We start from the raw sequence: 13,663 nt of genomic DNA, 5'->3' as shown, positions 1-13,663 counted from the left end.
GATAAAGATATGAAACAAGAGAAAGATAACACATACTCTAGAGATAAAAACAATACAATCTGAAGTCATTTAACACAGAAAATGGTCATATCCATTCCCAAAGGATCTTAAAGGCACCACAGAATATGGTAAAGAACTGATCTCAGTCATAATAAAAATGCTTAACTCAGTTTACTAAAAGTGTTCTTAACTGTCATTAGGAAGACATACCAAAAAAAGTTTACACAAAAAGGGTACCCATGGGGATAAATTTAGTTCTTTAGGAAATATATCCAGAATGCTCTGTTTCTCAATGATGACCCATGAACGAGCACTATTACACTAGATAACTGGCAAAGAAGACTGGAAGCACTACTTCTTACTGTAATTGAAATGCCAAGGCCTTCATGATCTTCCTTAAGGAGGAGAACTTTTCTAATTGGACCAACACCTTGGCTTTTCTTTAAAGAATCTTGATCCTTTATTGGGAAGAAAAGAAAAGAAGAAAACTTAGTATTTTTTAAATTCTTTACCAAATAGAGTAAACCCATATCATATATCTTGGTTTTATTAAATCTTCAAAATTTCCTATAATGGATAAAGAAAGTAATAACAGATAAAATGGAAAAGTGAAAATAGTTGTTCTATTAATATAGTAGACTGTACAGATGACTTTCTCACCCTCTTGTCAAATTCTTTAATACTGCTAAATCTCTTTTTAAATTGTAGAACATTGGCCCTGGCAGGTTGGCTCAGCAGTAGAGTGTCGGCCCGGCGTGTGGAAGTTCCACGATCAATTCCTCGTCAGGGCACACAGGAGAAGCACCCATCTGCTTCTCCACCATTCCCCCTCTCCTTTCTCTCTTTCTCTCTTCCCCTCCTGCAGCCAAGGCTCCACTGGAGCAAAGTTGGCCTGGGAACTGAGGATGGCTCCATGGCCTCCACCTCAGGCACTAGAATGGCTCTGATTGCAGCGGAGCATCGCCCCAGATGGGCATGCTGGATGGATCCTGGCCCGGCGCATGTGGGAGTCTGTCTATGCCTCCTTCTCACTTTGGAAAAATTAAAAAAAAAAAAAAATTGTAGGACATTACAAAAAAATCATTGCCAGGAATTAACTGATGAACAATGTCCAGAAATGAAGGCGGGTAATTGTTTACGGGAAAATATCGTAAAGCTCTATATCCATTTTAACTGATGTGTAGAATTGAAAAACAAATTACCAATTGCATCATTCATTATTTTTCCATTCCTTTGAGCTTCTGGAGTCTACCTTTTAAATAAAGGACCTGTCTGCATTAATACTTCCTTCTCTGATCACCTTTTCTCTCCCTCTCTACTAAAGCTCCTTCCCTATTCAGCATATAAACTAAAACTCCAAGCCTCTTCCAGCTTTAAAATACTGACCATATATAAACAAAAAACAAAATAAAACCCTTCATTCAATCACTATCCTCTTTAGCCACTATCCTCCACCATCCTTTCTTAATCTTCACATAAAGTTAATCCTCACCTTATCTACCCGATTGCCTCCCACATTCATTATTCCAAAGACTGTAGGGTTTTGCCCCTACTGCTCCACTAAATTGTCTTCTCTACAGTAAACTGGTAACCAACTAGCACTTTTTAGTCACTACTCAATTTGAACCTTCAGAAAGTTGATACTGTTCACTAACCCCTCCTAGAAACGCGCTCTTTTCTTTAGTTTCTTTTATACTACTTTCCTAGATGGCCTGTATCGGACAGCTCCTTCTGACACTGATCCATTTCCTTCTTCACTCCATAAAGGTTTTTTTTCCCTCCTTGTCCTCCTATTCTTATTTAACCTAAGTATACTTTGCCTGGGTGACTTAATTCTGTAGTTTCAATTATAAATAGATGAATGATTTGTCTAATATTTCTTTATTTTTTTATTAAGGAGGAGGCAAGAAAGCAGAGAGACAGACTCCCACATGCACACTGCCCGGGATCTACCCCACAAGCCCCAACCCAGCAATGCCTTGCCCATCTGGGGCCACTGCTCCGTTGCTAAGTAAAGGAGCTATTTTACCACCTGCAACAAGGCCATGGAGCCACGCTCAGCTCCCAGGGCCACCTTTGCTCAAACCATTTGAGCCATGGATGCAGGGCTAGAGAGAGAGAAAGAGGGAAGTGGTAACGGTAGAAAAGCATATGGTTGCTTCTCCTGTGTGCCCTGACAGGAAATCGAACCCAGGACTTCCACACACCAGGCTGATGCTCTACCGCTGAGCCAACCAGCCAGGGCCTAATAATACTTCTTTAACTCAAGACTTCTCTCCTGAGTTCCAGAGTGACACACAATTGGATACAGCTTAGCTGTCCACTGGCACCTCAGATACTATATGTCTAAAATTGATCATCTTTTCTCCAAAACTTCTTTTCCTCTACTTGCTTTATAAATGAATGCCATCAACTCACTCAGCTGCCCAAATCTAAAACCCATGTCTTCCTTCCCACTTACCTACTTAACCAAAAGTGGTTATTCATCAAGTCCTCTTGATTGTACTTCTGTCAAAGCTGTCCTTCCTCTCAAATGTACTTGCCTACTCTCATCACTTTCTCCACAGGTTAGTATATATCTTTCTAATCTATCTGCTCACCTCTCATTGGGCCCTCTTCCAATATATCCTCTTCATTATACTAAAGTATATTAAATATTATACTAAAGTATGTCAAATATTAAAGCTTATTAAATCTACTAGTTTATTTAAAAATCTCATAATTATCAAGTAAAAGTTCATATTTCTTTATTTAGCATAAAATAACCTTTGTCATCCAGTCACTGCTTAGAAGTTAATGGGGACCACCAATGTCCCAAAGAAGACAATAGCTAAGTGTTTCTTGCTATCCCCAATCCTCTCCTATCACCTCCATGTACACAGCAATTCTTCTTATAATACTCTTTGCATTATTAAAGCCAACAAATAATTTTACTCTTTAAGGTCATTGTTGGGCGGATAAAATGTATTATGCTCACTTTGTTAAAGATAACACGAGGAGGCAGTTGCCCAGGTGATATTAATGTGTGTTGGAGATCGTTGTAACCTGGGGCTTGGTTTTGGGATTAAGCCTTTCCCACCCTTTTTGCTGTAGGGCGGTACAATCCAATCATGCCTCAGAGAAGTGACTTTGTATTAGAGACTACCCTATTTTGTATATTGGATTAAAGGTTGTGAAGCTACACTATAAAATGGGGGCAGAACGGGACTTGGCTCTTGGTTCCTGAGGTTAGCATGAGAGAGTAGAGAGAGTAGAGCCAGCAGCGGAAGGAGGCCACGTGGAGGAGGCCAGGAAAAGCAGCCAAGATAGCGGAGAGCTGAGTGAGATGCCAGTTTGTACAGAGTTTGTATCTGGGATAAGGAAGGAGATGGGGAACTGAGGAAATAAGGCTGGTGAGCTAGAAACCTTTGATTCTAGGAAACTCAGATAAATCAGTGGCTTTGTGAGCACTGAGTGTGATTGGGTTTTGGAGCCCAGTGTATGTTTTTACTTGCCCGCCGGGTGCAAGGTAGGATTAAAGGCTATGGCCCATCAGTTTTTGGCTCCGCTGTTTCTTTACCGACTGTCCGAATCCAATGCGAACCTGCATAGGCCAGGCTGCTGTGATGGTGGCCCTGGCTGTGGCTCCTGGCTTTACAGTCATGCTTTATCTGATGCTAAGATATGTGAGCCATGGGTAGGAGTTTGACATGCTCTTAAGGTTTGTACTATCAGACAGCAGTTGTAACCAGATTGCCTGGCCTGTGGTGGCGTAGTGGATACAGCATCGACCTGGAATGTTGAGATTGGTGGGTCAAAACCCTGGGTTTGCCCAATCAAGGCACATTAAACAAGCAAGCGATGAACAACTAAAGTGAAGCAACTATGAGTTGATAATTCTTGCTCCCCACCCCCTATAAAATAAAATCTAAAAAAAAAAAAAAAGATTTATGCAGATAAAAATACAATACCTCCCCATGTATAAGACACACCATTTTTTGAAAAATTTGGGGTCTAAAAACTGGATGCATCATACATAGTGGTTGTCAAGTCATTTAAGAAGTGTGGCATTTCAAATGCCATAGATGGAACTGAGGACGAGGCAATATATGAAGACAGTGATTCATCATCAGACACAGATGAGGACAAGCTAATGGATGGGAGTTTTGACAGTGATGAGGAGTTGTATGAATTTTATGATGAATAAAACTTGAGTTCAATAACTGCAATTTTTTTTTTTTCAAATTTTGGGCCCCAAAATTAAGGTGTCTTATACATGGGGAAATATGATATTCCTTTACATGTTGGCTAAGAAAGCAGACAATTAAATATAGACACAGATGCCAAATTCCATCTTAATTCAAGAACAAACAAGTATAAATATTAGTTTAGAATCTACATTTGAATTGAGTTACTGAAATTTCCCCTAAAGAACTACCCAAAATATTTATCAAACTACATACTCTCTGTTAAGCTTAAAACAAATTAAAAACATAATCATGCCTGATCACGATCCAGGAAAATTTTGAAATATGAGCTAGAGTATTAGTAATATGCATTTACTAGCAAAAGTTCACTATCGTCAGAAATATCACTTTCAGGGCATCAGTAAGTCCATAAAGACCTATGAGTTATTGAAACTTAAATATTTATCTGTTTTATATAAATTTAATCCAATTTTTTATTTTAAATACTAATAGAATAGAAAAAAAACACAACAAAAAAAACTCTGGATTAAAAAAGGAGGAAGCAGACGAGCGGGAGACCATAGCAAAGCACACGTACGTGGCCCGGCGGCGCCTGCATGGGTCGTTTCAGGTCGTTGCGTCCTCGGCAGGCTCTGATGACTGTTTTGTGGCGATGCAAATGTATTTCAGCTTCTAATTGGTTCCAAAGCTTGTCATGAGCAGGTCCCTTCATATCTCGTCCTAATAATTGTATTTGTTGAACCCTTCATATCGTGAAAAGAGTTAATTTGGTTAGTTTTTCATTTTGTGTACTATAAAGAGAATTCAGAAGAATTACTGAACATAAGTAGCTTACGAAAGATCTAAGTAATAAAAATACTCAGGAACTTCCTAATGTCTCTCAGATCCACAAAGATACAAAACTCTGAAAAGAACATAGGTCATCAAGAGAAAACCAGTTTAAAAACAAAATAAATAAGACCTTCTTTGGTCATACACCCCATTCAAATATATCTAAGAAAAAATTTATGAAACTGTCAGTTAATATGTGTTTCATGTTGTGCACAAAATCAAGGTAGGTCATTGATCTCGGATACTAGATACTTGAACACTGGTCTTCAGGTGAGACTAACTGTACAACATTTCTAACAATAGTTTCTTTTTACAAAATAAATGTGCTAAGTCATTAGAAAATGTGCACTGCAAGGTGATATAATTTTTGTTTGTTCCACATCATTTTTAATGTGACACTAAGACAATGGTCAGTGGCGCAGTGGATAGAGCACCAGCCTGGGATGCAGAGGACCCAGGTTCAAAACCCCGAGGTTGCTGGCTTGAGTGCAGGCTCACCAGCTTAAGCACAGGGTCCCTGGCTTGAGCGTGGAATCATAGACATGACCCATGGTCACTGGCTTGAACCCAAAGGTTGCTGGCTTGAAGCCCAAGTCTCTGGCTTGGCTGCAGCCTCCCCCCCCCCCCCCGGGTCAACGCACATATAAGACAGTAATCAATGAACAACTAAAGTGCCACAAAGTAGAACTGATGCTTCTCATCTCTCTCTCTTCCTGCTTGTCTGTCCTTATCTGTCCCTCTTTCTCTCTCTCTGTCTCACAAAAAAAAAGAAAAAAATGAATATTTATTACTAATAATAAATCATCAAAGTTTCTGAGTAAGTCATTGTGAAAACTTAATGCAAGCAAAACTCTATAAATATTACTGTTATTCCAACATATTTTTGAGGGGTAAGGCAGATCACGTTTCAGTGATCACACAAAGAATTCCTTCTGGAGGTTGTGCTATATATGTGAACATTATCTGTTATGGTGTTAAGGCAGAAAATAGCTGAAAAGCACAGCTGCAGAATTATTTGCATTTCATAGTAAATTGTTATCAGTATGTGCATGTGTGTGTGCATGCAAACCAAAAATACTTATTTAGTATGGTTAAATAAATCTGCAATATATAAGGTTATCCATATTAAATTAACAACAGTAAGTTATAACCAACTATAAAATAATCGTTACAGTAATGATTGACATTTCATTTACCACAGAGGGAAAAGTCAACCTCATTAAATATCCCTTTGTCACCTGAGAGTAAACCTTCACTCACCTTCCTGCCAATTCCTTGTCTAAGTACTTGGCAGCCAGTCTCGCACCATAAACTTCAGCCTGGAGAACAGCTATATGTCTACGAAGGGCTTCGTTCTCTTTTCTCAGCAACTTCACTTCAGCTTCCAGTTGAACTTCTTTCATTTTTTCTTTCTTGTTTGCTTCAAGCTCTCTCTCCTATTGTAATTAATAATATTAATAATGTAATGAAAATACTTTAAGACTCTTTACAATAGACCATGTTCCCTAAAATACTCAAAAGCACACAATCTAAACGTCAACAATGAAAGCATATGATAAAAATTAGCACTTCATTTCTATAAAATAACACCAAGATTTGTATCCAGTTCTTTTTAACTAGTACCAGGCGCTGTTGGAACCACTTCTAATGACAGCACTAAGAGAAGTAGCCTTCTTCCTGCTCATGTTATCACATACTAATAGAAGTGGCTTCAATGGATAACTGAATCTGCTCTTTATATTCTGAAAATGACTCAAGAAACTATACTAAATAAAATAGTCATTCTGGCGGTTGTGCCCAAATATTTATTTAACTATAAAGCAATAATTCTGTAAAGCCAGTCAAAATTATTCAATTACATAGAGATATGTTCAATAGCTCATCTATCTTAAGAGGACTACAAGAAACTTGGCATGCTTAAATTAAAACAAATACTATTAAAAGAAATTCTTACGGTCTTGGCGAAATACTGATAACTGCATTAAGTCATGTATACATTAAAAATTTCCATAAATAAGCATATCTGTGGTATATAACTGAATTTTAGCATCTGGCTCATTTTTGTCCATATGTTAAACTGAACGAAGAACTGTTTTCTGAAGAAAATACTGGCCTTACTTCCCTGGTAATGGAAGGGTGCATATCAATTTTTAGCTCTCATAAAAAGATGTCATCCTATGCTCCACTTGGTAGATAATTCCTATGTGTGAATTTATAAGTGTTAGCCAGAGACTATAACCTCAAGATCTTTGTCATCAAATTTTTATCATAAGCTCACATGTGAGAGATAATGTTTAATTTACCTTAAAAGTATGAAGTACAGTACCTACAAATAGAAATGCCTTCAGGATCCAAGCACAGAGCAGACAAGAAGGTACCAGACAAAGTAGACTGAAAAACTGAAGGTATAAAATCCTGCCTGCCGGCAAATTCAAATTCACACACACACACAAACTGTGTGGCCAAACAAACCCTTGGAGCACTGGTAAGGGTCCTGACAGATTTTATGTGTTATTTATGGATGAAAAAAAAATACACACACGGCAAACTTGCATCTATCCTTAAGAGAATCGCTTTTACTGTTTACAGAATTTCTTCTCCTGCCTCACCGATTTCCAGACTCTGTAAAGCCTGTGAAAATATGGTTGTATTTGTTGACAGGCTATGGGAGACACTTCACTATACCACTGTATCCCCTTTATGAGACTTCAAAGATGTACCATAGCATCAGGCAAAACTGTTTATCTTGAGCAAATGGCAAATAATAGTTTCTATTGTATAGGTACCGATTGTTATAACTATTTCTTTTTTTTTTTATTCTGGATATAAAGCAGCTGAGAAATTTAAGCAAATTTTTAGTATTTATGGAATATATTATAGTACTAATTTAACTGTCTACTTTGGTCTATTGTTTTGATTACATTATACCACCATATGCTATATTTAAACATCAATATAAATTCAATAATATATTTAAATACAAGGCAGTGAATATCACAATATTAAAAATAAAAAAATATATGAGTGAACAATGAATGACAATTTCTGTGATTAAAAGTATTTGTTATTATATATGTGGTAGACAGAAGGAAAATCAAGCAAGTAAGCTTTTTCAACTCACGTAAAAAAAATAATAGCCAGTAGAACAAAACTTCTAGATATTGTTTTTAAAGAATTTGCAGAATAATCTAGAATTCTCCTTTTTAAACAACTTTGGAATTAATATGTCAATTTATTTCAGGATCTATTTCTAAAAAACAGCAGGTATCAGTTATAAAAGAAACCACAGTTAAGGTAACAGGAACTCTTTTTTATAATATTTATTGAGGTTAATAATATTTGTTTTAGTAAGAGAGTTCCTTAAAGACCAAGAATTCTCTGGTTTACTGGCTAAATAAACTTTATATTGAGAATTATCTACTGACAATTATTTTAATGAGTTATTTATACAAAATTTATAAAATCTGAGAAACATTAGTCCACTGTTTTGCTTTACTGATTCAAACCCCTAATGAATCTGACAAACTCTCAAGCCTGAAATTAACAGATGCAAGTAAAAAAAGGACTGAGAAAACTAAAGCTGATCACTTTTAGATTTAAAGAAAAAAACTAAAAATTTTTTGTTAACCTGTTTGTTATTATTAGCTATTAGGCAGTAAGTAACCAAGAAGTTTTTTTGTATTTATTTAGATAGCTAAACAGTATATTTTTTAAAAAAAAAAAAGGTGAAGCCATGTCACAAATTGGAACCTGATTAGGTTGGGGTAGTGGGGAAAGTATTAAGAATACATATGTTGTTATTTTCTACAATAATTTCTGGTGAAGGGTTTTAAAATTTAGTAAAGGCCATACAATTATTCTAAAGACTGCATAAAAGTTACAACACATGCATTGGCTAATTAAGAAACCAACATGCACATCCTTTCTCTGGAAATAAAATTCAGGTAGCAAAGCGGGCCTACTGAATATATCTGCAAAAACTCAACTGGGAAACCCAATTGCTCTTTTGGAGTAGAAGTGTAAGCAACATGTCAGGCTCAGAAGTTGTCAAAACTTGATGAGTTCTGCAAATAATGACTACAAAGCACAAACCCAAGGAAAAACCTTTTAACAACATGCAGTGAGGAGGCAGCAATGGGCCACACACTGAACTTCTCAGGTACTGGCACAGCAAAAAATTGCCACCATTAACATCATTTTCAAATACAAGGTGACAACATGTAATATGCAAAGAAAACACTTCAGCACAACATTATTACAGCAAAACAGAAACAACATACTTACCAGCTCCTCCATAGAGGGAACAGACTTAAGATACAAAAAAAAGTTTTATAATTAGAAAAACACCAAACAAATTAATTTATCTAGTGGTATAATCACAAGGAAAATTTCCATATGTTGAATATCATTTGGCTAAGAGTCTTTAAAAGAAATACATGTGCAAATCTATAAGCAATAAATAGTAACTGTATAGTATTAGATTAAATTTTGATGTTTTATCCAAATTAGTCAACACACCTGGTTCAGTGTCATTTCACGATAGCAGCCTGTTTTAAATCTAATGTGAAAACTTTCGATAAATTCTTTTCTAGTGAAAATGTACATTGTTTTCTCAATGTTAATAAGATATTCCAAAAGCAGTTATCTGACTCATCAGTTAAATATAACACTACTTAGATTCATAGAATGTCAGAATTTAAGAAGACTTTAGTAGAACGTAAATATTCATTTAAATAAATTCTAATATATCAGTATTAAAAACTAATTAACCAAATGGAATTAACTGAAAACAAGTAAAAGTTAAAATGTATTTACTCTCATCATTAACATCATTTTATCTCCTACCTTTCACAATCTGCATCTGTCTGATTTATTGCTGTGTCCCCTCCAGTTAACAAAGTGTCTGGCACATGGTGAATACTCAATACATACGAAGTTAAACTCAAATGAACTTAAAAAAATCTTTATTTAAATAACCTATACTGATTAAGAAGGCAATGGTTAATTATGGAAAATCTGTATGAAACATCATGCAAAATAACAAAGTGTTAAGTGGCAAGGAAAATGCCTATAATATATTAAGAGCAAAAGGAAGCACGTGCCACTGATTGGCACCCAATTCCACTTCCCCCTTCTTCCTTACTAACAGAACTCCAGTTTCAATGGAGGTGGCCATATGACCAACTCGAGACTAAGGATAACCAATGAGACAGCTAAATCAACCGGCAAAAACTGCTGAAGATGATTTCACAAAAAGTTCTTTAAAGAAGGCTAATGCAGCTGGGAAGTATCCTTTTGCCCTTCCCTTGGACTCTCCCTTCTTCCTGCCTGGGGTGCAAACATGAACAAATCCTGAGGAGAGAAGTCATGAGCTAAAAATGGCAGAAAAACAAAAAGAAGTTGGATCCTCAATATTTGTGGAATGGCCATATCAGCTTGGACTATCTGTCTCCGGCTTCCTTAATTGAGAAAATAACATCTACTATTCAAGAACAAATAATTTGTACTATTTATAATTCAAAATAATTTGTTCTATTAAAGAATAATCCCAATGTTACTTGGCATTTCTAATTTAATCCTAACTGATAATGGGCAAAAAACTGTTTACCAGTATATGCTATAATCACAAATATCTTTTAAATATATTTATACAGATATTTTTAAATAGAAAAAAAATCTTACTCTAAGTATACATTGGTTATTGATATTATCACTGATCATCTCTGGGAGATAAGATTTGGGGTGATCAGATTGATCTTTACATTTCTTATATTTTTTTAAATTCCCACAATGCACACATACTACCTTTTATAATTAAAAAGCCTCACTAAAAATTGTCCCCTTCATCCTCTAAAATGCATGTAAGTATATGTCACCCTCTAAACTACTTACCAGTTTTGCTTTAATGGTACCAGAGTCGACACTTGGACCAGTCTTAGCATGAAGCTGGAGCTGAATCGAATGCAACTGTAAAAGCTGATCATGCACTTCTTTCTCCAACACCACTTTCTCTGCCTGGGTCTCTGTCAGTTCAGACTTCAGATCCACCAACTGTGCCTTATGAAACAATAACAAACATAAAGTATGTTCCATTTGCTTTATTTAGACTCTGATAATGATTATTAAAGAATGACATAGAGAAACTGTCTTTGATATGAACAGAGTAACACTAGAAGACATCTGACTGAGCTATAGGACATCCACGTAAACTGCCATAAAACCAGTAATACAAGATATCTGAGTGACAAGAGAACTCTACCTTAAATAGTTATCTTCTAATAACACAGAATACTACTTCACTTTGCTTACTTAAAAAAGCTTTCACTGTTTCACCTCCGTCGACAAGGTTTATGAAAATACACAGGTATCACACAGTTCATCATCCTGTAGAGACAGTATGTGCTATAGCGGTCCACTAACATTAATAGTTTCTTAGAGGAGAGGCCAGTAAGTGGTGCTTTGGCTTCACCCTGAAGAACACTAGCCCAAATCAGCTAACCACTATCTAGCAGTTACTTTAGGTGCTAAAGTAAGAGCTACTGAGGCTACAGTGGTCTAAAGATCAGAATTAACAGAGCTCCAGTTAACTGTTACAACATAACAGAACACCTCATGAGAACCACTTACCCATTTAATCTGAAGTTCTTCATTTTTCACAACTGACTCATTGCTTTACAATAGTGCTCAGGATATGTCCTTTGTGTGTATTAGGTCTTCCCCACCAGTCAATAGATTCAAGGTCAAGGCAAAGCCTTAACTTTTTTTTTTTTAAGTATATGAGTAAAGAAAAAAACTATCTGCAGTTTTAGATATCCACCAGGGGGCTTGGAGCATATCCACTATGGATAAGGGGGACCATCTGTCGAAGTAAAATGCATGACAACAGCACCAAGGCCTGGTGATGGGAAAAGAAACCTACCGCAAGGTGTTTACACCATATGTGAAATGGTATATTATCACTTGAAAGCTGACTATACTAGACAAAGGATGCCCACTATAAACTCTAAAGCAACCACTGGTTGGGTTTAAATTCATCATCTTGCAGTTTGTTTTCTGTTTCATCCGTGTGTTCTTTGCTTCATTTTTAAAAATATTTTTCTGGGTTTTTTTTCCAGTTGAGTATTTTTATGATTTCATTTTATTTCCTTTGATGGTTATGAGCTATAAGTGTTCTGCTTTGTTTTAGTGGTTGCCTTAACTTTTTTTATTCAACATAATTTTACTAAGCATTTATGGACCCAGAACTATGCCAGCACAATGAGAAAAAAAATGTGAAAAATACTTTTAAAATTATAGATAAATTATGCCCTTGAGAAGCTTTTTTATCAGCTGAGGTGATAAATATGCATGCAATCCAAGTAAGAAAAATATGGCAAAGCTACAGACATCTTTAGAATTGGTCTGGTCCTATGGAATTCAAAGTAGAGGAAGGCTTAAAGAATGTTGAGTTTAGAAGGGCTTTGAAAGAAAATAACAAGGACAAAACAGAAGCAGTAAAACAGTCTAGAGATGGGAAGATGACTAGCAGAGGCAAGAGCAACTAGAAGCAACTCAGGTAAATTCTGAGTACAGCGACCAGAGGATATATCTCTATATCCCAACTATACCAACTACTTCCTACTACATAAAAGATGCTCACTCAGTATCTTTATGTTGAAATGACTTCTAATATTAGCCTTGTGATTCCAGATAAATCATTCTGTTCCCCAATTTTAAAATCGGGATATATATCTGGCTTAGACTATTTTCATAAGATTATTATCTTTCGCACAAAAGTTTTTCTAGAATATGGAAGTGCTATTATTGAGGAAATGAGACTACTTACAGAAGTTCTGTATTTACAGACTAGATAAGACAGTAAGAATGTAAGGTTGTGGATATTAAACCAAAACCTAGATTTAATCTGATAGGAAACAACTATAGGCTCTCAGACATTTTTGTTTTTAATAACAGCTTTACTGAGATATTCACATACCATAAAATTCATTCTTTTAAGATGTACAATTCAGTGGTTTTTTTGTATATTCATAGAGTTGGTCAACCATCATCACTATATAACTTTGGAACATGTCCTCTCAGTGACATTTTAACAACATAATATTTGCAGATGAGGTGAACACAGGGAAACTAGCCAATACCCTATTGTAGCTTTCTAAATGCTCCTTAGGTAACTTTGTAAATGAAGATAAAGCATTTTATAATGCTAAAAAGCAACAGTTACAGATTGGCTGTCCAGTGTAAGATTAGGTCAACAATAACTCAAAGATTTTAAGTTTAGAGAACAGTGAAACCACTGATGGAAATAGTGAGATTAGAATAGTAGCCTATTTAGACGAGATCGGGCATGTTCAGGGTGGTATGGCCAGATGGTAGCTTATTTAGATATGATGGTGAAAGAGAAGTAAGTTTAAGTTTTAGACACACTGATTTCTGTCAGCCGTGACATAATCAACAGAAATTATTCTACAGAATGTTGAAAATAAATAAGAGAACAGGCGATAATAAAGAGAACACATGACCAAAGACGGGGATTTGGTAATAATCAGTCAGGCTGGCCAAAGGAGAAGAAAAGAGGTGGCATGCTATAAACCAAACCAACATATTTCACAATATATAAACATTGTGCTGCAGCCTGCTTTGCATTT

At 35.9% G+C, this 13,663-nt stretch overlaps 1 protein-coding gene across 3 annotated transcripts in view; it reads right to left on the bottom strand.

Moving 5' to 3' along the window:
• The window catches only part of GOPC (golgi associated PDZ and coiled-coil motif containing), a 41,514-nt gene that overhangs the window by 8,956 nt on the left and 18,895 nt on the right, over positions 1 to 13,663 (bottom strand). For 2 of the 3 annotated variants that reach the window (XM_066373389.1, XM_066373386.1), the window contains exons 2-6: positions 10,911 to 11,075; positions 9,303 to 9,326; positions 6,279 to 6,454; positions 4,765 to 4,930; positions 363 to 458 (exon numbers count right to left, since the gene is read on the bottom strand). In XM_066373389.1, the coding sequence (XP_066229486.1) occupies positions 363 to 458; positions 4,765 to 4,930; positions 6,279 to 6,454; positions 9,303 to 9,326; positions 10,911 to 11,075 (627 nt within the window). The remainder of the gene's footprint in view (positions 1 to 362; positions 459 to 4,764; positions 4,931 to 6,278; positions 6,455 to 9,302; positions 9,327 to 10,910; positions 11,076 to 13,663) is intronic. The other variant, XM_066373387.1, reaches the window with a different exon arrangement.

The sequence above is a fragment of the Saccopteryx leptura genome, chromosome 3 (genome assembly GCF_036850995.1).
Source record: "Saccopteryx leptura isolate mSacLep1 chromosome 3, mSacLep1_pri_phased_curated, whole genome shotgun sequence".
NCBI lineage: Eukaryota > Metazoa > Chordata > Mammalia > Chiroptera > Emballonuridae > Saccopteryx > Saccopteryx leptura.
Note: the sequence above shows the minus strand (reverse complement) of the source record. Positions and strands in the feature narration are given on the sequence as shown.